The sequence below is a fragment of the Homalodisca vitripennis genome, chromosome 2 (assembly GCF_021130785.1).
Source record: "Homalodisca vitripennis isolate AUS2020 chromosome 2, UT_GWSS_2.1, whole genome shotgun sequence".
Classification (NCBI taxonomy): Eukaryota; Metazoa; Arthropoda; class Insecta; order Hemiptera; family Cicadellidae; genus Homalodisca; species Homalodisca vitripennis.
Window position 1 is genome coordinate 32,391,144 of NC_060208.1, and position 25,721 is coordinate 32,416,864.

Here is a 25,721-nt window from a genome sequence, read left to right on the forward strand (position 1 = left end):
CACAGTAGCTCCTCGGCCCCTCTTCAGATTCTTCTTATGGTACCCACTACGAACCTACCATTAGTTTCCTAACTACAAATTTCCACAGAGAAATCCCAGCATCCAAGTAATGTGCTTGGGGAAGTACAGCAGTTTTTGTGTTTTTAAACCTTGATAATAACTGAGAAAATAAGTGTTATAGTAGGGTAATAATGTATTTAAATAAAACACTTACCTTGAAAAAATCTTGGGAGTGCTTCAATTATTGCCTTTAAGACCCCTGGCATCATCGACGAAATCAATGGCTTAGATACTTTGAACAGGTACATCACAGATGCAAATGAGTCACCTGTTGCTAAATATCTCAGACATATCGCCAGTCTGATCTCAGGAGGAACAGCTTCTCTGAAGGTAGTATTTTTCATCTCTATTTTTGCTCTGACTAATTCTAAAAGGTTATAAAAGTTTTCTCTACTCATTCTGGTAAAATTTTTGAATAGAAAACTTTCATTCAGTTCCAAATTGTTCAAAATAACATTATTACTCCTTTTAAAATAATCACACATCCACATAGACCTAACTTTCCTTTTACGTTTACGCACTTTTGACAATAATAAACACGCTACACTAATACCAGCTAACACAGCGTCACTGTCCATTTAAACACTAAATAATTATTAAAGACACTGCGTCAAGCATACAAATAACACTAAAATGTAAACAGCAAATGAAGCATGCGTCAAAAGAATGCTTGGAAAAGCATGCGCTTGACGCAAGACGAAACAAAAATTGAAAAGAAAGTTGAATCGAAAATCTCACAAGTGTAAACATAGCTAGGATGATTAAAATCTCACATGCATTTCATACACAACATAGAAATCATATTTTTGTAGAATGAAAAATTCAAGTTGTCTTAAGGAAAAAACTGGGAGTTAGAAAAAAGTTTTGTATTAGATATTTTGCACTGTTAAAGTTAACAGTGTTTAAAATTAAATTATTTAAAATTATATTAAATTAATTATAAATATAAATTATATTTAAATTAAATTAAATTAATTATAAATATAAATTATATTTAAATTAAATTAAATTAATTTTAAATTGTTAAAATCAACATTTTGTTTCAGGTAAATGGGATATTTATGCATTGCCTAGCTAAAAAAATGGTAACATTAATTTCTGATCGAAATTTATCCATTTAAGCAGAGTCAGTCTGTGATGATCATACAAACGCCATTGAGGTACTTTCTACACAACTCTATCAAGATTCCATGTCCAATCTAATACATTCTGGCGTAAACCGTAGCAACAATTACATCATCATTGGTTGAAAACCGTAATAATACCAGCTGTTTCTTTACACTGATTATTATTCTTTTATAGACTTCCATAAAACCGACTCAATCTGGAGTTTGAAGAAAATATTCTTTCTAATATTACAGCACCTTCATAACCCCCCCCCCAAACCAACATTCTTTAAAGGGTACATAAGATGCCAAGAACTGTATTAACATCAGATATACTATAGACTGTGTGTTGCATCGTCAACCATTCAGTATTAGAAGATCATAAATCAAAATTTTAAATGGAAGAGATACAAAAAAAACTTGAACGTGATAAAAAAAATAGAAGAAAAATGTTAACAACATTTTATAGACCAGTTTACAGCTATTGCCAAAAGTATAGAAAACCAAAATGAAGATGCTGCGATAATTGGAATAAGTAGTAAATATAAAACCAACTAGAGAAAATAAGGAGATCAAGGATAACAATTGTTAACTGGATGTTTTGAGAGTAGTTTATCCTCTCTCAATATATCTGAGTGAGTAAAAACATTTAAATTGGCTTATTTAAGCCATATTAATTTATAAGTATTATTCTAGCATTTCGATATTGAAGTAGAGAACGTTAAAGCTCGTGGTGGTCATTATGAAAGATTTCGGGATGTAACTAAACATGATGAAAAGGCGTGTCTTTCTTTTTAAGAATTTAAATGCTGATTGGAATTGTACCCACCGCTAACAGATCTATTAAACAGTTGAAACATTCTAGACCGATGATAAAAGATTCCATGGTAAAAACTTTTAAAAATCAAAGGGATTCTCGATTAATACATAGTCCTACAGATGTTCTGATCAACAATCGTTTACCACAAGAAGTATTTTCTGTTTCCATATGTTAAGTGAACAGCGGACAGAAAAGTGAATGTTCGATTTTCAGGATTTCGAGTTATTATATTCGATAGCAAAAATAATCATGAGAATATTCGAAACGTTTCTGAAGCTATCTGCAATATTCAAGGAGAAGACTCATCAGATGAAAGTAGAGATGAACTACAAAAAGTCAAAAATAAACAAACAACTAATAACAATTAATATAACCTGAATCTCAGTTAGTAAAACAACTATAAGTATAGTATATATTTTGGATGATTTTCTTGTTGGGGACCATATTTAGTGTCATGAAATACGTCTACTTGACATTTTTCTTGCATCATTATAATGACTTAGTGGAATTTAATAAACGACAAACAATTATTAATGACGGTATAATTTTGTATGCAGCATCATATGCAGGCTGGAGTTTTGCGTTTAAATATCGTAACTGAATTTTACCATAGAACTAAGTTTTTTGGCCAACGAGGAATATGTTCATCTGCATCTAAATAATCAAATTTTTAAAAGTAAATTAAAGACAATATGGATGTATATATATATATTTTTTTAATGACATTTCTATGTATAATTGTACATATAATTTATCCTAAATCATCAATGTTTTAAGGCCAGTAGTAATTTTAGTAGTAATAAATGTAATTCAATGATTTATCCAAACAGTTAATAATCATTTGTTACAAAATACATATAGAACCACCCGAATATTTTGTGATTTTATGCTACAGTTAATTCCAAAATTTTATTTTTATTTATTTTTTAATTTTTTTAGATTATATGTAAAATAAAGTATTAATATATATTGAAGGTATTTTTAAAGAGAATGCAACCTTCCTGGATTGTCTTCAAGTTGCTATAGATGAAGCAGAATTTATAAAGTAAATTGAAAGTTGTTATAGATAAAGCAGAATTTATGAAGTGAATATTTAAACCGAAATGTGTTCTCAACGCAAAAGGACGGCCCTCAATCTTCTATATATTGTTATCTACCATCAATGGGCAGTAACTCACATCTCCTTCTCTAACAGACTGTTCAGGATTGTAATTCATCATTTCCTATCTTTACGTTTTGAGACTCCTTTCGGTCAAAATGCAAGGAATATCCAAGCTTTTTATAAATCATTCTATCACAGCAACCGATATGGACTTAAACGTTTAATTTTCAATAGCTTTCTTAATATAAGTTGTACATTCACCCTTATAACGGAAAAAATAAAAATTATTTCTATTTTTACCCTAATGAACTAAGACAAATTTTAATGTGGGTACTTACCGAATATCAAATAATTCACACTTTGAATCTTTTAAAAGGTTACTTAAGAAACATTTTGATGTGAAATTAGCATGCTAATCCAGCTTTCTGTCTAAGATAATTACTTTCAACATAGCTCTCCATGGCCAGCAGCGTCTATGTATGAGAATCAATTTAAAAACACAGCTGGTGAATTTATATCTCCAACACGCTACAACACGTACAGCTGATTTATTGGTTCTGGTGTTATCCCTCAGTACATGGAGTAAAAGTAAAGTAAAATAAAGAATGTCTTCATTTACCGGCTAAGAAGCCCTTTTAGACACTAATCCTGGGGACCAACGGCTTAGAGATGACCTCTGAACCACCACCGATGACCGGGTAGGCTGGCTGCTTATTCAGGTGCAAGGACAGTATGGTCAACTATCCAAGTAGTATCAACGGTAGGCATTGTTTAGCTCGATTATGGATGGAATAGTTATAAATATTATATGTGAACAGTAGTTGCGATATTTTAATTTCTATCATCATCAATACATTAATTGGTTTCAATTTATTCATGCCTAATAGAACGGGTAATATACATTTTTACCATAATATAAAAGTTGTGTTACTTTTAAAAAAGTTACTAAAAATGTTATTTTTTATTCCATTTTTACCAGCAATATACTGCCACAAATAGTAAGTCCAAAAGGGCGTGTATTTCGTTTTGTAACAGGATAAATTGCATTATGATTACTTACAACTGGTTCCGTTTTTAAGCCAACTACTTCCACTTACTTTAACAATAACAATCTTTGCCCCAGCCACACTGTTAAAAATTTAGCTTCTCTAATAAGCACGATCATGTAGGTCCATTGTGGTAATATGATATCAAATACATATCGGATGAGATTGCACCACAAGGGCACATTCCAGAAAATAAGATAACTGACTTTCTGGATGATTTACGCTTTCAGGTATAATCTACCAAGGCGACTTAAAATTTTAAACTATTTCCAATTACACTACGACCGACGTTTAATTTCAAGCATACAACATTTCAAAACCAATATTAATTCATCTGTGTTTCCACGTTTATTACCTTACAAGTATATCACTTTAACAAAGTTACATAACTTGTAGAAAAACCTACTCAATAATCGATCTATTATAATCTATTTGTGACCAACCTATTTTATGTGGAATATAATTTATTCTACAATTAAGGTTACTTATTAAAAAAGTTGCAACACCACGCCACAGAACAGGCTTCGTTAACGTTGCATAAAAAATGTCAAGCCTATATACAACCCATTTTAATCTCAAGACATCCTACTTATGTTACATAATTACACTATAAACATACCTTATATCGTCTTAGTAAATAAAAGATATGTGTGAATCTAGTGAGTGATACGCTTCAAAGACGCTTAGTAAAATTTGATGTTCGTACATGCACTATCAAATAACTCATTCATTTAGAACAATACGCCTAGAGAATACATTTACATGATACTACGACATTTTTTGTTCGTTAAGTAAGGTTTTATATCAGTGGTTATATCGACAGGAGGTGTAATACAGGCAAGAGTGCGCCAAAATCGAATTCTGCCATCGGAACTCAGTATTAATAATATAAAAATGAATCTTCATATGATAATTCTTAGTCTATAAGGGATAAAGTAGTAAAAATAAAAGTTCAGTCGAGTGATTAGCTTTGCTAACGCGCAGCCTATAAACTGGCTCGTTTCTGTATGCATGGTTTTGAAATAACTTAACATTCTAAAATTTTCTAATATTTCTTTTAAGAGCTATTAAAGCTTAGGCCAAGGCAAGAATAAGCCACACAACGTTTCGCGTAAAATGCTTCGCTTGATTTGTATGTTAACTTTAATAAGTCTAAACCTCATTTCATTCTTAATATGTCCTGCGGATAGATAGAATAGCACACAATCGTAGAGAAATGTCCCTCCAGCAGGAAAAAGAGAAATTTTATCAGCCTACTGAGTCATAGCATTCAATGACGTTGAGTTAAATTCTACGTTTGCAAATCCAGTATCGTATAACTCATTTTTGTCTACGTAGAAATTAGTTATTAAACAAGATTTTAAGTTAAGATAAGATATATCTTTTTTATATATCTTGCTATATAATCCATTACAATTATTTTACTTTAAATTATTTCATTCCGTTGTTACAAGAATAATAGTTCCGCTTTTGCGGATGGTATTAAGACCCAATTGTGTCTTTATACTCACATTAAAAATCCCATTATTAAATATTAAATTATTCCATTTAGTTTTGTTTACGAATTTATTTATTCTGCTATTTTCTCGTTTTTTACACATGGTTCACGATAAGACCAATATGGAAATAATCGCAAACCTTAGCCAAATCGCATGGAGTAACATGTACTTTCTTCTAACTCGGGTTAGCAAATATATGTATATATTGCTTCATGAAAACATTAAAGTCTACATATAAATTGTTTTCGATATATAATGTGGCTAAACGGACAGATAGGTAGACAGAAATTATATTTTTCCAGCACCACGACAGATAGGTTTCGCCAAATCATGGACAATGACATAACTAATATTGAAAACACGTATACAAAGAATTTCTATTACAAGTATTTGAAGTTACTTTTTCTTACGAAATATTTTTGGTTTTTGTATAGAAATAATATCCTTTATTCATTTAGAAACATATAAATACTATATATAAATCTAAAATCTCTATGTTACCCTATCAAACATGTATCCGTTTTGTACACACTGAAAGGCTGTGTAAACCTATGACGTAGTGATTTTCTAAAAAAGTTACAATTTTATGTTATAAGCTAGGAGCAGTGAGCCAATTTACTCTTTATAAGTACACAACTGGGTTCTTCTTGTAATCCATAGTGAAATTGTTTATAAAGTATAAATCAGTCGTCAGCATTATTAGTTTTCGTGAAAGTTGAATAATAATCCCTCTTAATATCCATATGAATTGTTGAAAATACAAAACTATAACTTTTTTACAGATTATATTTGCCTAGCTTGATGCACTTTAACCTGAAATAAGACTCACATAGTTATATTGATATCAGACAACCTAATAAAAATACCTAAAGTCACCACTTCGAGTCTGTACGCTGTAAAATGGTTTTAATTACCCATACAAAAATGCAAAATTTAGTTTACCATTCGAAGAATACAACATTGTGACATGAGGTCCAATCTTAGTTGGAAATACAACAATTGAAATCAATAGATTTGATTTGTACCGTATCACGTTTCTCAAAGCGTTCTCACACTCCCGCTCCCATTGGGTTCTTGCTAGAACCTGGACTAAAAAACGTGCCTTTTATGTTTTATATGTTTCTGTTTTATTTGTAAAAATATTTAGATTTGTTACAAAAATAATAACGTACTGGAATTAGTATTATCCATATTTATCTTTTTTTCTGATCACTAATATTATACACAAGTTTTAATAGCATAAGTCTAACATTTAATAAGTAGCTTTTGTGTTAACACATAAATACTATGACATGTTAACTTAAACACAGTATTTATTTATCAGTTGAATCATTAAAGAGTTTGATAAGCCTATATTGTGATATGTATTGTTGTATAACATTTGAATACAAATTAAAAATGTTTGACACAGCAGTGCAGAGGCTCAAGATGTTTTAATAGTGAAATTGTTTTGGCATATTGCATTTTTATAGCATTTCTATTTATGCGTAACTTGTAGAAGGAGACATCAATAAAACATTTAAATTTAGAGCCATTTATTGTTTCTCCAGATTTCTACAGACTTCATTTTACCAGAACGGATTATTTTTTCAGCCTAAAAATAAAAATAAATGGTAATTATGTATCTGAAGGTTTAAACGCAATCGTAAGGAAAAATGTGTGATTAATTGTATTAATAATCTTAAAATGTTTTTCAAAATACTTCCAACACGCATGCACATATATTTTATGTGTGTGTATGTATGTGTCATTTTATATGTGTTTTATGATTTTTCAACAAGAAAACACTGTTCAGATGGCTAAATCAAAACCAGTTACAATAACAAAAAAGCTGGTTTAAAAGTGTTCTGTATTTGGATAATATTATGTTGTTTAAATCTATACATATATACAAATTATACACAGATTGTGGTATATTTTGTGCAGTAAGACCCAATCTCACTAAACATAGTACTCTAAGCTCTCGCTTAACCAAAGATGTTGTCTTCGTTCTATTGATTATCCGTGGAGTCCCGTCAAAGAATAGTCAATTACAAAAAAAAAAGAAAGCACTACAAGTCTGAAAAATAGTTTGGTAATATTACGATTTAATGTGTTCTAAGTGCGATAAATTTATTAAGTGCTACCTGAAACAATATTATTAGAAGTAGTCCTAGTTACCAGTTCCTTATCACCTGTATGGCAACTGTTGAAATACGCGGATAATCTGTAGTTTACTATACTAAGAACAACAACAACGCGCAACAGACACAAAACCCCTATTTATAACTTAATGCCGATCCATTACTGTTTGTGGCAGTTTACGAATTGGGAAGTACTCATCAATTAGGCAATAACAGCGTGACTCTGAGTATTGGGGATGAGGGATGTGTTTTTGTTTAAATTTAACGTACCTTTTAAAAAAGATGAAATTATTAGGATGGGAAATAATTGAAGTACGTCACTTAACATCAATGCGATGAGTTTTTATGGATGAAATATTTTGTATGACTCCATATTTCGTTACGGAAATTATGAAATCAATACTAAACTGATTCGCACCTCTGGGAGGGTAAGGGTTTCATAACGAAGGATTTGAATTGGAAAGGGTACAATAAAGGTTTGGTGGCAATTTAACACATCTTATTCTTCCACAAAATAAACTTTATTAGGTACAAAATTTGGGCACAATATTATCTACACAGCACTACATTTATGATATTGTTCAGTAACTCGCTCGTTTATAACAGTTCCCTGTTTCAAGAAGTATTGGGATCATCTAATAACATTGCGTAAATGTACATTGTGACAGAGATAAATGACATAGCATTAACATAAACTACCCGAATTTCATAACATAACATGAACTATGAGGCTGAACATTTTTTGGAACTACCTCATTGAACGAATTTGATAATTTAACCTCTGCCTGTAATATTTAAGTTAATGTAAAACAGATATTGGTTAGTAATTATACCTGGTAACATTGGAGCCTTCACTATCTGACTTCCTTTATGTATATTGATGAAATAAAATTTGTGAATATTCATTATTGTTTTATTGAAAAAAAAAATATATAATATATATATATATTGTTACTTAGAGTATACAACTGTAAAAATTAATGATTATGGGTAAAGTGACTTCAAAAGAGAGAGAATGATTGAGTAATATATATTATTTTTTATTGAATTAGTTACACAAAAATTAACTCGCCTAATGCTATGAGCTGAAACACGACACAATCTCTCTCGGACTGCTCTCATTAGAGTAGGACGTTAGGTAGTAAAAGATTTAACGGTAGTAGTCCAAGTTACTTGACGGAGACGGAGTCAGGACGTCAGAGGTAACTGAAATGATTCCATGGGTCTCAGAGGTACACCACGTTAATATAAATGATTTATCTCCTGTATAGCTAATAGATTCAACAATTTGTTTATGCCAACATTACAAATTTTTATTTAGAAGAAAAAATATATTTGTATGTTATTGGATTAATATTAAATTGGAGGGGTTTTTGTTTCTGTCATTATTAACAATACAAACAAACACAGTGTTCAGAAATTTAGTTTTAGCAATTGATGAAATAAGTAACACTGATGTAAATGGGAAGAAAAAGAATAAAAAATTAATAAAGAATAAAAAATCTTATATCTGTCACTCTGTTCACTTATTACACGAATTAATAAATATGTTACACAGTAAGAATGGCTAAACGGTAATCTCACTAATGGCGGCTGTAGGAAGGGACGCTTTTTTGCTTGGTTGAGGTGGACTAGGAGGGGGAGGAATTTGAGTACAGTTGTACTCATGGGACTTAGGAGCTCTTAGAAAATGTCCAACGAGAGACCTCGTTGAGCCGTTCTTAGAAGGCAAGTGAGTTAGCACCATCATAGGCGAGTCTGTTTCCATGTCTAGGATAACACTGGTGGAGTGCTTCAGACCTTGCTCGGATCGCAGTCTCTTCTGCTGCTCCAGCGTCTTCATCTCCATTCTGGTTTTCTCCCGCTGATAGTAGACGGCGGCGAAGATGAGAATATTCAGCACGAGCAGGCTGCATCCAATTGCTATGGTGAGATTCAGCACTGAGCTGTATGCTGCTGCAGCCTCTAACCCATCAGCAGTGGTGTTCCTGTATCCACGGGTAGTGTAGAGATTGACACAAGTAGTTACCATTGTTTCCATTGTTGTAATGGGCAGTATTACCTGGGAAAGGAACAGGTGCCCTTAATGAATCGTATGTTAAAAACATATACTATAACTGAAGGAAACAGAATTTTTCCGGACATTTGCCATCGTTCAGTGGAACAAAAATCAGTAACACTACGTTTTGAGATCTGTAATCTGATCTGGTCTTCAGGTAGGTCTGCTAGGTCTGCCAGGTTCTTTTTTTACTGAACGATGGCAAATGTCCGGAAAAATCCTGTTTCCTTCACAATCCTTTCATCGTCAAAAATAAACTTCAAACAAAGAATATACTATACGGTTATATGTTGTTGTGTTTGGTATATATTTAGAAATATCTGTATAACTAATGTATACATTTATACAAATTTGGAATAGATAAATTCCTTTTTTCAATACTCGTATAGCTCTTTTTAACTAATTAGTACAATCTAAGGTAAAATAAACAAATCATACCAGTGCGTAGACACACAACATTGTGTTTGTGATTCCAGACTTATGTGTGTTACAATTCTCTGGTATGATTGCGAAAGGCCTTGCCCAAAAATAAAAGTTATATTGGAAGATGCTTTATTCATTTATACCAATGATAGTAAAATAAACCTTTATTTCCAATGCTCCAAGATTCTACATACAACATATCAGTTTTTATATATTGATAACTTTAAGAAACATTTTTCAATCTATTTCGTGCCAATGGAACCTGATACATTTTAAACTATACCTCGGCAACTGTGGCGTTTTCTTTCTTAGGTTCCGGCCTAACGATTCCCGTGTACAGGTCGGCATTATGGTGGTTGTGAAACCGGTTGTGTCTTGTGTGCACGTCCTCCATACCCGCCCTGTGCAGTTCTGGGATCAGTTGTAGCCAAATTGAAAGGTGGTGCGATCTAAAGTGGTTCTTCATCTTTGGTCTCAGACCTGAAAAACAAAGCTGGATTTTAAATTTAGATTTTTTTTGTTTTTAAGCTACAGTGTATATTTATATTAGAGCAGTGTGAAATTGTTGTTGGATATAAATACATCTAGCAATAAATTTGTCAGAAACTCAATTAAATTATAACAGTAAAGTATTTTTAATTATTAAGCCACGCTGTTCAAAAAAATATTTAATAGAAAGTTTCATACACACAGCCATACGTTTTCTGGTGAGATTCATACAATTCTCCATGTTACATTGTCAAATTTCCCAACGGAGCTTTGGAACTCATCAGCAGAGTAGAATATATTTAGCACCAGATGGTGTTTCATCCGAGCCTCGAATTGTTCAAACCGTTGAATTGTTTTGCTGGTGGGGGGGAAACTATTGATTAGCCAGTCGTTAACTTAACATATGGCAAATATTCGGAAGCTGACAATCAGTGGTTTGTATCCGTGGTTTTCTCTAGCTCTTGTCTCTTAATTGCATTAAGTCGTATATAACTTTCAATGACGGAACACTATGACCTAGAAACTAAATTATCAGGCAAAACCTCTGTCAAAAAAACTATAACGAGTTCAGAAATGATTCCACCTTCACCTGTTTTACTTTTAATACCAGTTTCAGTTTTATTTGTAAAATAGTCTATTATGTTATACAGCAACCCAAAGGATAGGCTAGATTGGAGTTTACAAGTACTTAATTATCTATCATGTTACATATCATCAAATTCCTGACCTATTTTGTATACCTTACCTTTGGAATAAGATCTGATTCTGTACAGCTGTTCCTTTTAACATAAGTACATCATCATCAAAATCAGCTGTAATTAACACATTTCTGGCTAAAAAGTTCCTTTTTAGTCCATACTTGAGAAAACGTTATTGAAAAATTCATTTTTATACGGTGTTTATTCATTGTTTTAGAGCTCTTCCCTAGGAAGTATACTGAAACTTTATTTCCATTTCATATTACTAGGTCCAATATCTTTATTTTAAAAAATACTTAAGAACGTTTAAACTTTTATTCCACAGTATATACTCTTCAAAAACGTTCTATTAGCATTTTATGATAGACTACGAGCTATATCATTATTGATCACAGAAACGAACCAAATATTCTTCAAATAGCAATTTTACCAAGATGACTGATTCAAATAGTTTTATAATTACTTTACTAATTTGAAGTACTTATCGCTCGAGATGTTATTTAAATATATATGATTCTTTTGCACATGGTTAATCTTTCTCTAAGGTGTGTCCTTGTGAAAATTTAAAGATTTTTTACACTACTTTAGTAAATATAATATACTTTGTCAGGTTGGATTTATCTTTTTTATGCGCGGTATGTTTAAAAAAATATTTCCATTTTAATTTACAGTTTAAAAAAAGTAACATAGCATTCTAAATTTTCAGCCATGGCTTTGTATATAGCGTGTTATTCTTTTTTGTATTTTAAGTGAACAAGGTACGTCCAAATATAGTTGAACCGATATTAAAAGTTAAATTTTTTAACACAATGAGGTTTCAAAAGTTTTAAATTGAATGGCATCCATCTCCTGAGTTTGTCTGGTAAAAGAGGCCTCTATATTTTTTAATTTAAATTATTTATTTTAATATAAAGTAGGAGATTACTACTTGTGTACTTACTTATGTCCATGTACTTCTGGTGAACTGGGTCGTATTGCTCCCACACTATGGACTTGAACCTGTTTTTCTCTTTAGAAATTGGAAGGAACGGATCTTGGAACTCAATCATGTTTGGGTTTCTGCGTGAAAAAAAAAAACTAAAATGAGAAGTTTATCCTTTCTTGATATAATTATGTTTGATTAAAAATTAAATAACTTTCAATGAATATATGTATTAGTAGATTACAAGTTTGTAAGTAAAATATACTAAAATAAAGCACAAGAATGAGTATTGTTTAGTTATAATCCAATTATTGTCTTGACATTTCACTTGCTTATATTTATGAATCGAATTTCAATAAGCTCCTAATATTTCGGCGATAAACATTACATTAATTTGAAATTTCTAGCACAATTAAGAGTTGGGTATTATTTTACGTTTAAACATCCAGAAAACACTAACACCTGCTAGAACATAAGTCGATGACATTTGAGACGAGACTTTGTTGCCATATTTCTGCCGACCACCAGCTGACGTGACTATGATCATGTACTGGCTGCTCGATGTACGTGAAATTGGCAACAGTGTGGGTCGGGGGGCAGAAGAGAGAATGAAGTGTACCAGTATCAACGGTCTAATTTAGTGCAACCTACTCTTTTGAATCTTACTAGAGTGGATGACATTTGTAATGCCTATCCTCCAGCTAATAAAAAACAAGCAATGTGTTTTATCAGCCCACTATTATAAACTCTCTTTATTAATTCGTTCATTTAAAGTATTTATACATATATATTTCATTGGAACATCGCGATCAAACTAACATAACAAGCTGATTATAGTTGAAGCAATAACCTCCAGACATTATTTTACATGTACTTTCTTATACTTAACCGCATATTGATATTGAAATGAGTCTTCCAATTTAAATTTTTGCTACAACTTTTATTTTTACATTTAATTATCGGAAATGTGTATATTTACAAAAACAAGCTGCGTTCAATTGGTAAAATATTTCAATTGGTAAATAGTGGGATATTCTGAGCTTTGCATGTTATATATAGTAGAACAGAGATATAATTTTTCTTTATATAGTATAAATGTATTAGAGTAGGCCTATTTATTGAATATTAAATTATTCCCTCTTTGATAGTTTTTTTGTTTCATACAGTTTTGTCAGTGACGAGTATTCCAATAAGACCAAACAATTAATTTCATCCTATAAAAATAATTTCTTATTTCCATAAGCATCGGCAACCATTGTTTATAAATATATTTAAAATATTTATAAATCTACCATTTAAATATTAGGATTCAACAGAAAGAAAATATTATTAATAATACGTACTTATCAAAGTAAGAGATAAATGAGAAAAACATACCCAGATTTAACAAAATTAGCTACGTTGATCATAAAGGCCTCAGACAGAGCAACTTCAGAGCGAGTGAAGTTCGTGGGGAAATGCCCCAATGAATCGACGAGTGGCGCACCAAACAGGTAGGGAAGTTCTTCACCGTGAACTGCTCCTATTTTCTGGAATATTCATCACAAAAATACAGATTTTAACGGTATTCTACATGTTCTATAGCAACCCCTCTTCATATAAAAGATTATATAACAGTCTAATAGTGTCTGTAGTTCTGTAAGTATCCGTTTAATCGACTACTAAAAACTATTCCACTAATTTTAATATATTCTTTTTATGGATATTCTTAGGGTCCCTGGTTAACATGTAAGCCTACTTATATCTAAAAATCCCTCAGGCTACGACCTAAAGGTCTTAAAAAATCCTATTTTGGATTAATCAGTAAATAACAATTATTTGTAAGCATTATAATGAGACTTCTATCTTCATTTTCATACTATTTAAATCACAAAGCAGGTTTAAAAGTAACAACACTTCTTAATTGAATCTTCTCAGTAACTGATGAGTAGAGTGATTAGACGCATAAAAATATACTTTGTACTAAATACACATAATATCGAAGAAAAAGTTACTATCTACTTTGTTATAGCCTGAACCACTATTGCTAGTGAAATCGTTTATATTCGAGAAATATTGGAGAGAAATTCGAGATTTTTCATGGTTTTTATTAAACTACTTCACTATACCGCTCAAGCAGGTATCTCAGAACGAGGATGTGTATGTTGTTGCCGATGGTGGTAATATGTAAATCTCTACTATGCCGTGAGTGTAATATAATTGATCTCAATCAGAAATGATTTCTCACACGATGGACCTGAAATAAGTTTCGGTGCATGCGTTTCCATTTTGAACCCCTTATAAATTTAACTGAAATAAATTTCAATTCATATGTCTACTTTCAGTTGAAAACTATTATAGGTATTTTATTATAGTATTATATCATAAGTACTTTCACTAAAACTACTATAGACTAATTGTTGGATCTGGTTGTTGAAAAGAAATTTGTGTAAGTCACTGGCATTTATAAACATTTTTCACAACACTTTAGAGTCTAAAATTTCCTAATAAATGGAAATACAAAGTGACGATCAATAATATTCAAGAGAATTATTGTGACATTATAATGGATATTCCTCTGGTGCGTATTTCCTTGTTTAGCCTCAGGTAGCTGCATAATTACAATTTTAGCTACAGCATAGATTTACTTATTGTACTATTATTAATATTATGTAGTTACATATTCCAATTTTATCTTAAATATAACTGGCGTTAAAATAAAATAAAACAATAGTATGAGAGAGACAGATATGTCACAACTTTAAAAAGAGTTTATTGCTGTTGATAAATTCCTTTGTCTGTAACTCAAACAAAACATTAAACAAAATTCAACGTCAGGATTTTCCAATCATTTATAGTCAGGAAAAATGGTCACATCTTTCCTGAGACATTCTAAACCTCCGATATCTGGCATGGTCACTGTTAGATTTCCGGTCAAAGAATGTCACACCGACAAGCTTAATCGCTTCTTCCACACGTAGCGTCGGTCAGCCGATTGGGTCGGGTGGGAGAGGATCGAAAAGGGGATGGGGGCTTTGTTAGTTCGCGCTATTTTTAGAAGCAATAACTCTGGTGACACTGATATCAGAGCTGTTGTGTTAGTTTTCGAATGTGAATTTGATACCTTTATGAACTGTATTTTATTGTACATGTGTACCACAAAAATAAATTACCTGTCTATTAGATTAGTTTTCAAGTAAATTAACTTTTACAGTATGATAAAAATATGAAATTTAATTTGAATCATCTTCATCGCAGTATAAAACTTTTCATAAATATTTAATGCTTCATAAACCTAATACATGACGTTAGTATTATTTTGCTTCAACTTATTAGGATCACGAGTGATGTTAAGCAATTTGAAATATGACATTTTATCTGGAATGAGGCAACACATTCGTAGTATATTTGCTGTTATGATTTATTGCACCGCTTAAAACATCATAAGGCCGCAATATTATATAAAACGATAGTTAATAAAGTAATATCATCACCGCTACCATTTATACTATTATGCAATGTAACAATACTTACATACAAAAAGTACGAAAAGGGAATTGAGTCTAGCTCAGTATTTCCAAAAGGTTACTAAGCAGCCAGCTTCACTGTGCCATATGTGTAGTCTGTATGATGTTTGAAGTTAAATTAATAAACTAAATGACTAGTAATATTAACATAAATTCAAGGAAATAAAATTCCAATAGTTCTTTTCTTATTACTAATATGTGAAAGAAAAATTAAACATTAAGTAACATTTTAAGTAAGTCTATATGTAACGTGATGATTAAAAATGTTGTATATATCCGTATACTCATATTTGAGAACGCTATTAAAAATACCCTACAAGGTTTACAAAGAAGAGTTCAAATTATTTGAAAACATTTTTCATGCAGTCAAGTTTTTTAAACCCATTGGTAATTTATTATATTATTTAACCTACAAAATCTTATGAGTTTTAAAACAAAAATTTATGCCTCTTAGGTCATAAAAATAACTTGCAATCATTAATTCTAAAGTTATACCCCAAACTAGGTGTGTCTGTCAATCAAATAAAATATTTGCAAAACTTTAAAAACAAATAAATGTTGCACGTTTAGTATACCTAAAAGAGGAAAAGAAATGTCTCTTAGTTATTTAATCTTACATATTTTAAAATACCTGTGAATTAATCTTAGTTTCTGTTATGCTAAACTTGTATTTTCCGCCTTAAAAGTGTATTGTAATTTTGAATTAACAAGTGGAATATTCAGTGTTCTAAGTAATTCTGTTGCAAAGTAATTAATGAGTAAAATTTGTATTTAAGCCCCAAATATGATTTGTGCACGACATTCATTCATCTAATTTTACTTAAATGTGATTATAATATCTCTGTCTTTCTATTAGTTCACATTCACAATCGGTAGTGCTGATGTAAAATGTTGATAAAATTTCAGGTTTATAGACAGATTAAAATGTTTAAAGCTAAAAGAGAATATTTTTGTAGTTGAAACCTGTATTGGCATTTAATATAAATTATACCCCTCCATTGGTACAGCAAAATAAAAACAATATAAAAAGCCCCTTATGAAACACCAAAACATAATCACACATACTCACATAAATGAGTATATGGTGAGTTAGCTGAGGGTGTCCACCCGGATGTTTGTCCGGTGAATATTCATTATTGATGTCCAATTATAATTTTTTGGAGTTCGAGGTCATTCGTAACTGGTTGCTAAATATGATACTAATTTTTGTGAATAAAAAGGTATGCCATCTGCATAATCACTCATATTCCTATTAAATGTTATGTGCAATAAGCAGTTATAATTACAAATTAACTTCACGAAAAAATTACGAAGAGGGTAGCCTGTAAGATACTTCCTTGAAGGACTCCTGGTATGGTATTATTGGAAGAGGAGAACTCAACTGGTTACCATTCCGCAATTTTTGTCTCATAGCAGATAAAACACTACGAAACCTGTCAAATGTCTTATTAAAAAAGCTTAACGCCGCTCATGAACCTAATAACTTGGAACAAAATAATACTAAATAAATTGAAAACTCCTGGTTGCACTTGGTGAGTTACGTAATAACTAATAAATATATCAGATACTTTAGCTCATGGGTTATGAAAGACACACCCGCACCTGAGGATAATCTCCATGCCTCGTCTGATGGTCGAACACATAGAAGAAATTTGAGGATCTGCTCTTCCCCCTTGAATGGGCACTGAAATAGTCACCAGTTTTCACAACAGGGGCTACAAATTGTGCGTCACTTAAGGCCGCGATGGTAGCGTCTCTCGTGTTGATCGGATGAACCACCGTCCGCTCCCAGTCCGTGTACTCGTTCACTATGGTCACAAAAATCTCCGGAAGATGATACTCGTACGCGTTCCTCACATAAGTCCTGAGGATCCTGTCTCTCCTCGAGCCGTCGAACCCCGATTGGATATCAGAGGAAGAGAACCTGCTGAGGGACTCACTAGTGACGACACCGAACATGACATCTAGCTCCCGCACGGAGTATATGTTGTCTTCTTGGTCAAACTCTGGCCGGATGACGACTCCATCTACACTGGGACCGAAGGCGTTGAGGAACGCTGCAGGTCTGATGTCGGCCTGGAGGATTTCTTCAACTGTCACTCCCTGAAGACAACCCACGACATCTATGTGGCTACTGCAATTCACTTGATGAGCCAGTGATACTCCGGGGTGGACAGGGTCCTCTACTATGGCCCAACTGCTCAGAGCAGATCCTGATAGGAGGATAATGCGGTGGAACAAACCTGAAAAATGTGTTTGACTATGAAATTTGTCGAAACACCACAAACACAAGATAAATTGCAAATAAATTTCAACTACTAACGTGTTAATCCCAAGGAAGTGATCTAGGTACATTGCAGCCCTACACAATTTTTATACAGGGTGTCCAAAAAGTCCCGGGTCGGTTAAATATTTTTCAAAATATTTTAAATAGAGCTACAAAACCTTACACAAAGTTACTGGACATAAAAATCTATTTTATCACATATTCAGTGATCCGCTACTTCCTCAGGGGGGCGGCCCGCTAGGAGTCAGAAGAAAATCTTAAATGTAAGCATAGGTTGATATGCATATCAAATTAAAGGTCTATATTAGTAGAGTACAGAGCCGCAAACCCGACCTCAAACGGACAACCGAGTCAAAAATGACAGCTGTTCAAAGATGGCTAAGAGTTTGCAACTTAGGTCAATGTAACAAAATACACTGATGAGCTTTTTGATTTTAACTTTACTAACCCAAAACTGTTTAAAATTTAATGAGTTATTCAAATGACCCTCAAACACCTCAAGAAACACCTCATGTCCATTTTTTAATGTTAGGAAAGTTAAAGTCAAAAATCTCATCAGTGTATTTTGTTACATTAACCTAAGTTGCAAACTCTAGCCATCTTTGAACAGCTGTCATTTTTGATTCGGTCATCCGTTTGAGGTCGGGTTTGCGGCTTTGTACTCTACTAATATAGCCCTTTAATTTGATATGCATATCAACCTATGCTTACATTTAAGATTTTCTTCTGACTCCTACCGGGCCGCCCCCCTGAGGAAGTAGCGGATCACTGAATATGTGATAAAATAGATTTTTATGTCCAGTAACTTTGTGTAAGGTTTTGTAGCTCTATTTAAAATATTTTGAAAAATATTCAACCGACCCGGGACTTTTTGGACCCAAACTCTTGCCATCTTTGAACGGCTGCCATTTTTGACTCGGTTATCCGTTTGAGGTCGGGTTTGTGGCTCTGTACTCTACTAATACAGACCTTTAATTTGATATGCATATCAACCTATGCTTACATTTAAGATTTTCTTCTGACTCCTAGCGGGCCGCCCCCCTGAGGAAGTAGCCGATCACTGATTATGTTATAAAATAGATTTTTATGTCCAGTAACTTTGTGTAAGGTTTTGTAGCTCTATTTTAAATATTTTGAAAAATATTCAACCGACCCGGGACTTTTTGGACACCCTGTATAATCATCTACATTGACGAACGTCCGTTTTTGATAACTTGTCACAAAAAAGAGTCATTTTCTTGAGACACGGTAATTATTAAAAAATTTGATATTTTTATACCATTTAAACACCCGGCGTTTACAGTTATTCTGAATTAATAGTGATAATATTTCAACTAAATTTATTTTTTATTTCTCTACAAAGAGCTATAAATTGCAGCATTAACCAGTTCTATGTCCACTTCACAAATCACCCTCTCAATAAATATATTAGTATACTTAAGTGGTTGCATAAGTATGTTGCACACAAAATATAAACGTTAAATAATTTAAAATAATGATGATACATGACTAAGTACCGTATTATAAATTTAATATTATATTAAAAATTCCTTATAACATTTAAAAATCTCTCTTTGAAGAATAGTTTTTTATTATACATTTTAACTCAAATACTGTAATGTAATGGTCATTAAAAATGCAATAGACGTTGGTTGCATTTAGTTAAAAACTAGTTTTACAAACGATTGTGTACCGTGATAAATCGGTATTCCTATCATATGTTCTATCCACGTATAAGTTTTCAGGAATGCCTTTTAAGGAAAACCCTTAAAATAAATAAATTTATATCAAAGTACTCCTTATGGTTATACTAAAAACTATCCACTGACAGCTATGATTTGATGTAGCTTCATCAACATCCAACAATTGGTCCCATAAGAATTTACGATTTTACATCAACAAAAATCAAGTACCATTTTGGGATAAGCATTGTCATAGATCTTTATATAAGCATTTTACCAAATTCATTTTTTATCTCTCGTGTTTGCAGCAACTATCCTTACCCGGCATCACGGCAGGAGAGATGGCTAAGAAGTGCACACAAGCAGCTCCAGTGCCGTGCCCAGCCAGTGTCACTCTGAGTGGGTCGCCTCCAAACTGTTTGATGTTCTGCTGTACCCATTGTAATGCGGCGATTTGATCCATGAGGCCGCTGTTTGCCACCCTTGGCCTGCTCTCAGGATTGCTGTTTAAGTTGAGGAACCCTGCATTGAATGTTGAATAGTTAATGAATCGGTCAGGATTGCAACTTAAGCGAGGTTAGTTTACATTAGGCAAATCAGAGAGTTTGATTTCAAGGTTACCTGATTAGTAATGCCCTACTAAACACTTTAATAGCAATGAGTTAAAAGTTGAGTTTGACGAGTAATAATGTTTGGAAAAGCTAAATTTGTTTTTCTTCACGTACCTGATGAGACAAATGTTACAATTGCAACAATATTAGGTAAGTTCGTCTGTAATTTTCGTATCTAACATTTGCAGACATTTTGCGTATAATCCTCAAACGCTATCTTCTGTTTCTTTCAAACCAGACTTATTTGTTCTATTGCAATAAATTTCTAGGCCCGATTTCAAACAATTAGAATACACGTTTGATTTGATATAAATAGTTTGTGATGTGTTTAAAGTAAATAAATACAATTATTTTTACACATAAGGTCAATACTAATTTTTATCAATTTAATTTATATAACACTTGATTATTGTAATTAGTTCCAAAGGTCAGGAGAACTGTGTATACTAATAACTTAATAATTCTACAACCTTTTTATGCGTAGAATCTCTCTTGAAAATATTTAGCCTATACCACCAAATATTACGATATTCAGAGCCTAACTCTTAAGTAAAGAAAATGTTCCAAACTCATTCCAAACATTAGATTAATGTCAAAAACGTTAAACTAATGCATCCATAAATAGATGTTACTGTTAATTAAAATATTCAAAAAAATTAAGATTTAATGCGTTCTAATTAAGTTCAATTAAAACAATCAAGTAAATACAGCGCGTCTCAAGGAAGTAAATTAAAATTGTACAGTCATTTTACTTCGCGTTTAGGGGAAAAAGCCCATTAACGTCCCAGTATAATGGACATAAGAACTACACGTTGTTATCTCTTACATAAGAACTTTTTGTAAAGCGCATTGTGAGACTATCATTAGGCTCCACTTGAAGAAGCCAAGATGGTCTCTATTGTGGAAGATAATGGACGTTTCCTGTTGTACTTGGAGAATTGTTACTGTATCAGACACACTTTACTAAAGGCAGCATTGTTCTAAATATTTATGTGGAAAAATATTCTATGGCGTCTTATGCGGCAATTAGACCGAAAATTTAAATCAATACACATAACCATCCTTAAAATATAAACAAGAATTAATTATCTGATTATTGAGGGAGTAGTTTTTTTTTTTATTATTGAAAAACGTTTTCTTTTTTACAGTGCAATTTAATAAGGTAGAAATGAAAACATGTGATTATTTTTATTAAAGTATATTGAATTGATAATTCTGTTACGATTTTAAAAGAACTTAAAATCTGTGCGTATTAGTATTTTACTATATGCTGAGCTGACTAGGAAGAAGAGAATAGTGAGGGTCGACAAACATGGCCTTAAGCCCTCTAAATACAAATAACAATTATAATGTTAATGATTAGTTTTTTTTTTTTTACTTTACAACGCTGAACGTAATAAATTTCTTAAAAACATAGCATATTTTTTATTTAGTTCAGTTAGTTGAACTTTTGAATTTTTATCATGGTATACGTAAAAAAACTTCCATTCAAAAATTTAAAAAGAATTAAATAACATATTTTTGAAAATAAGGATTGCACACTAGTGTTACTTGTTATTCAAATATTTAATGAAAATCCTACTACAGACTATAGATTTTTCTTTTGTGATGAACACATCCCTTATAGAACGTGATATGTTTGAATTTCCGTAAACGATTTAAAATCTCATCATACCCTCTTCCAACCCTGCCATCACAACAATTACGTGAAGGATTTTTAAAATGTATTATTACTGACAGTTACATCAACATAAAGTCAAGGTATTATTATAAGAATAGTTTATCCGGGTCAGACGGAATACGTTGTAGATTTTCTGGCAGCTAAGACTATGAGTTTATTCTCATGGGATATTTTTATGTGCTCAATATCTTGAAAGCACTTAACGACATATATAAAAAATGCTTTTAACTAAAAGTTAAGGCAATATTATTAGCATTAAAAAGGTTCATTAATAACACAGTTACAATTTAAAAATAAATAATTGGCCTCTACAGTGGAAATAAATGGCACATAAGCTGACCAACGAACATATTTAAGGTAAAGAACAATTTGTTTTCAAAGATGGAGCTTGTTTTCTTTGTAATGGAAAAGTGTTATAGGGTCTACAAATAATCACTAAAACCGTTCAAGATACCATGATAAAATTATTATAAAAAGATAAAAACTGTAACTATAAAGTGTTTGTTAAATCTTATATGCTTTCCAGAACACTCTTTGATTTACCTATGAGGTAAAAATAACGTACCTGTGAGTTTTGATTAGTTTTTTGTGGCTTAATATTAATCGTGAGTAATATTAAATACAAATTAACTTCTACAGTCTGTTAAATCTTCCGGACGTAGTTTGAAATATAAATTCTGTATTTATCTAATGCAAAAGAATCAAATAAATGAATATGATCTGGTTACTATAAATGAGTAGTTATTGTCACTCAACTCACCTAAGGCTCCTAGCCTGTAGTTAACTGTAACGACAACGATTCCCGTGTAACCTGACAAGACCCTGCCATCGAAAGAGTTGCCACCCCCGGAACTGAAATCATCTGATCCATGGATGAAAACGAAGACTGGATTTTTCACTGAATCTGTGAGTTCTTCATCTGTGAGAATAGCATAAAATACTTAGTGATATCCAATTGTCATCCCCAATAATATTTGTACATTTTAATAATTAGAATATGTAAACTACAGGATTAGACGTATAGCGTGTTATAAACAAGGTGTATAAAAATCGCATGTATATATATATATATATATAAATCGCATATATATATATATTATATATATATATATATATATATATATATAATATAAAATTCTTTAAATATAGAATTACTTCAATTTTGTTTATAGTAAATACAAATTTTATATATATTTTATATAACCAAGCTTATATAAAAATCAACCTAAAAATATTAATATTGTACCTCACTGTTAGACTCGTTTAAACACACAAAAAGAATGTATCTGTCCTTCACCTACCTAACACAACAGCTGAATATAACACGGGTCCATATTTCTAGTTAATATAAACAGCTAATAATAATAATATATAAATATATATATATATATATATATATATATATATATATATATATATATATATATATATTACATGTTGCAAAAAGCCATACATCCACCTGTTTTTTCTGTTTAAGCTCCTTATCATCTTGATAATAGCGAGCCGCAATTATGCATCTTGATACGTAAAAGATTTCTAAAGGTCATCCAGTACATAAAAATAAAAAAGAAATACTAAACAGAGACTATATTATTCATAATATTATATTCATGTGAAGGACTTTGAGTTGCTTAATAATCCTCTCCCCCATTGTATATTCACGCTTTTATGCACGCAAATATCTAACAATTGTGTGAAAAAGAGAAAGTGTTGTGATGTAAGATAAATAAAGTACAAAAAAATGGTATTATAAAAATTGACTAAAATCATATAAACACTGTACTGATGAAAAGTACTTTATACTAGGTGAGCTCCTGCATATTAAGTATACTTATACTTCACACTCCTACTTTATTTATACAATAGGTGTAACATGATAAGAGATTGTTACGCTTTCCAAGTAAAAGAATTTTTGTGGGAGTTTATCCTCCGGTAGCCTGTTTTTGAATTAATAATTCTAATATTGATATAAATTATAAAAAAACTACCACATTTACAATTAGGTTAATTAATTGTATCAACAAATTATTCCCCACCAAATATGATTTCGATATAGATTCTAATAAATACGAACGAAAGAAAAATGTGTCGCGAAAGTTACTCAAGGACGTTGGTTCAACGTTAGTAAAATTGTCCCAGATGTGAATACTAAGGCACAGTAATATAACTATTTTATCAATTATAAAACACTAATAATGTCATTGCGTGTCAATATCATAAACGCAGTTTTTTATATTCCTATTGCAGAATAGAATTGCGTCCAAACGATGTCGGACGCATTCTAGCTGCCACAGGCATCGTTGGATATATAGGATACGATAATTGCGATAATGCTGGCAACCTTGATGACCAACACAAGTGGCCAGTATGGCAGAAATTTCTGTTGCCATCTTTTATTACAATATACTTTGTACACCTTTTAATTAATAAGAGAATTAATTAATAGTAGGTACTATCAAGAGTGTTACGTATTTTACTGTCTGAAATGGCTGAACTTTTTTTTATCCGTCACAAAAAACTGTTGTTTACATAATAAAACGATATTTCTTGTTAGAAGTCCTTATTTTAGACACAATTTGTAGAAATACTTGTGTTCAATTTATATGCAAATTGAAAAGGCTCTGCAATATAATAGTTATTGACTTTATTGGTAGCTTAGGTGGTCCGAAGTAAAAACAATCTAACGGCAGATTAATTTTTTGTCCGCTACATCATATTGGGCCAGTAATAGGCAGATATATTTTTTACCTCCTAATGGATGAATTATAATTAAGAATTAATTAATATAACACTCAAAATTTTACTGTTAAACTTTTTTATTGGATGAAGCATTTATTAAAAACATATTTTTATCCCCTTACGTTCAGTAAAATAATCAAGAAAGTTGACTATTAACTTATTCAAAGTAAACAATCATGATACAACAATACTAACTATGTCACAGTAGTAGAAATATATCTCACAGCCCTTGTACTACCTCTAAATATAGATAGGCTGTAACATGCTTAAAAATAGAAACTTTGTAAAAATTTACTCCTAATGCTTATCCAAAGATTCTTAATGAAACTTCACAATCCGACGAATGCTTAAGGTATTTCTAACATCTGATTCCAATACATTTTACAGCTATCTGCTTCATATTTGTGATATATTGCTACAAATGCCTTTCTTTTTGTCAGAACCGTCATACTGTCAAAGCTACTTTGAACATGGATCTATTTTTCCCTTGTAAGCGGCTACCCTTATTGATGAGTTTATTCTGGTGTAGACAAAGGTAAATTAAGTTTAGAAAATTTTTTGACTAAAAATACGACTTTCCCTAAATTTTAAAGCAAGATCCGCTTTTCTGATGAATTTTAATATGACATTTATATTGCAAAATGAGTACCTGGAGACTTTCATTTGATATTTGCAAACAAGTAAATTTGTAAATACAATATTACAAAACTGTTGAAATGAAATTCATATTGAAATGAATACTTAGACCACCCGCACAAGAGATTGTGAGCAGGCGAGAGCGTTTAAACCACCCCCTTCTACAATATCATTGTGTCCCGTGGTTTGTGTCTAATACGCTGGATGTGTAGTGATGGTTTCCCACTCGTCC

The 25,721-nt window shown here is 31.7% G+C and overlaps 1 protein-coding gene across 1 annotated transcript in view; it reads right to left on the reverse strand.

The window, feature by feature from the left end:
- Positions 1 to 8,255: 8,255 nt before the first annotated feature.
- Positions 8,256 to 25,721, reverse strand: part of LOC124353770 (neuroligin-4, Y-linked-like) — a 35,269-nt gene continuing 17,803 nt past the window's right edge. The window contains exons 4-10 of the mRNA XM_046803770.1: positions 22,875 to 23,033; positions 20,144 to 20,344; positions 17,456 to 18,096; positions 13,725 to 13,876; positions 12,366 to 12,484; positions 10,522 to 10,718; positions 8,256 to 9,818 (exon numbers count right to left, since the gene is read on the reverse strand). Of these exons, the coding sequence (XP_046659726.1) occupies positions 9,324 to 9,818; positions 10,522 to 10,718; positions 12,366 to 12,484; positions 13,725 to 13,876; positions 17,456 to 18,096; positions 20,144 to 20,344; positions 22,875 to 23,033 (1,964 nt within the window). The 3' untranslated portion in view covers positions 8,256 to 9,323. The remainder of the gene's footprint in view (positions 9,819 to 10,521; positions 10,719 to 12,365; positions 12,485 to 13,724; positions 13,877 to 17,455; positions 18,097 to 20,143; positions 20,345 to 22,874; positions 23,034 to 25,721) is intronic.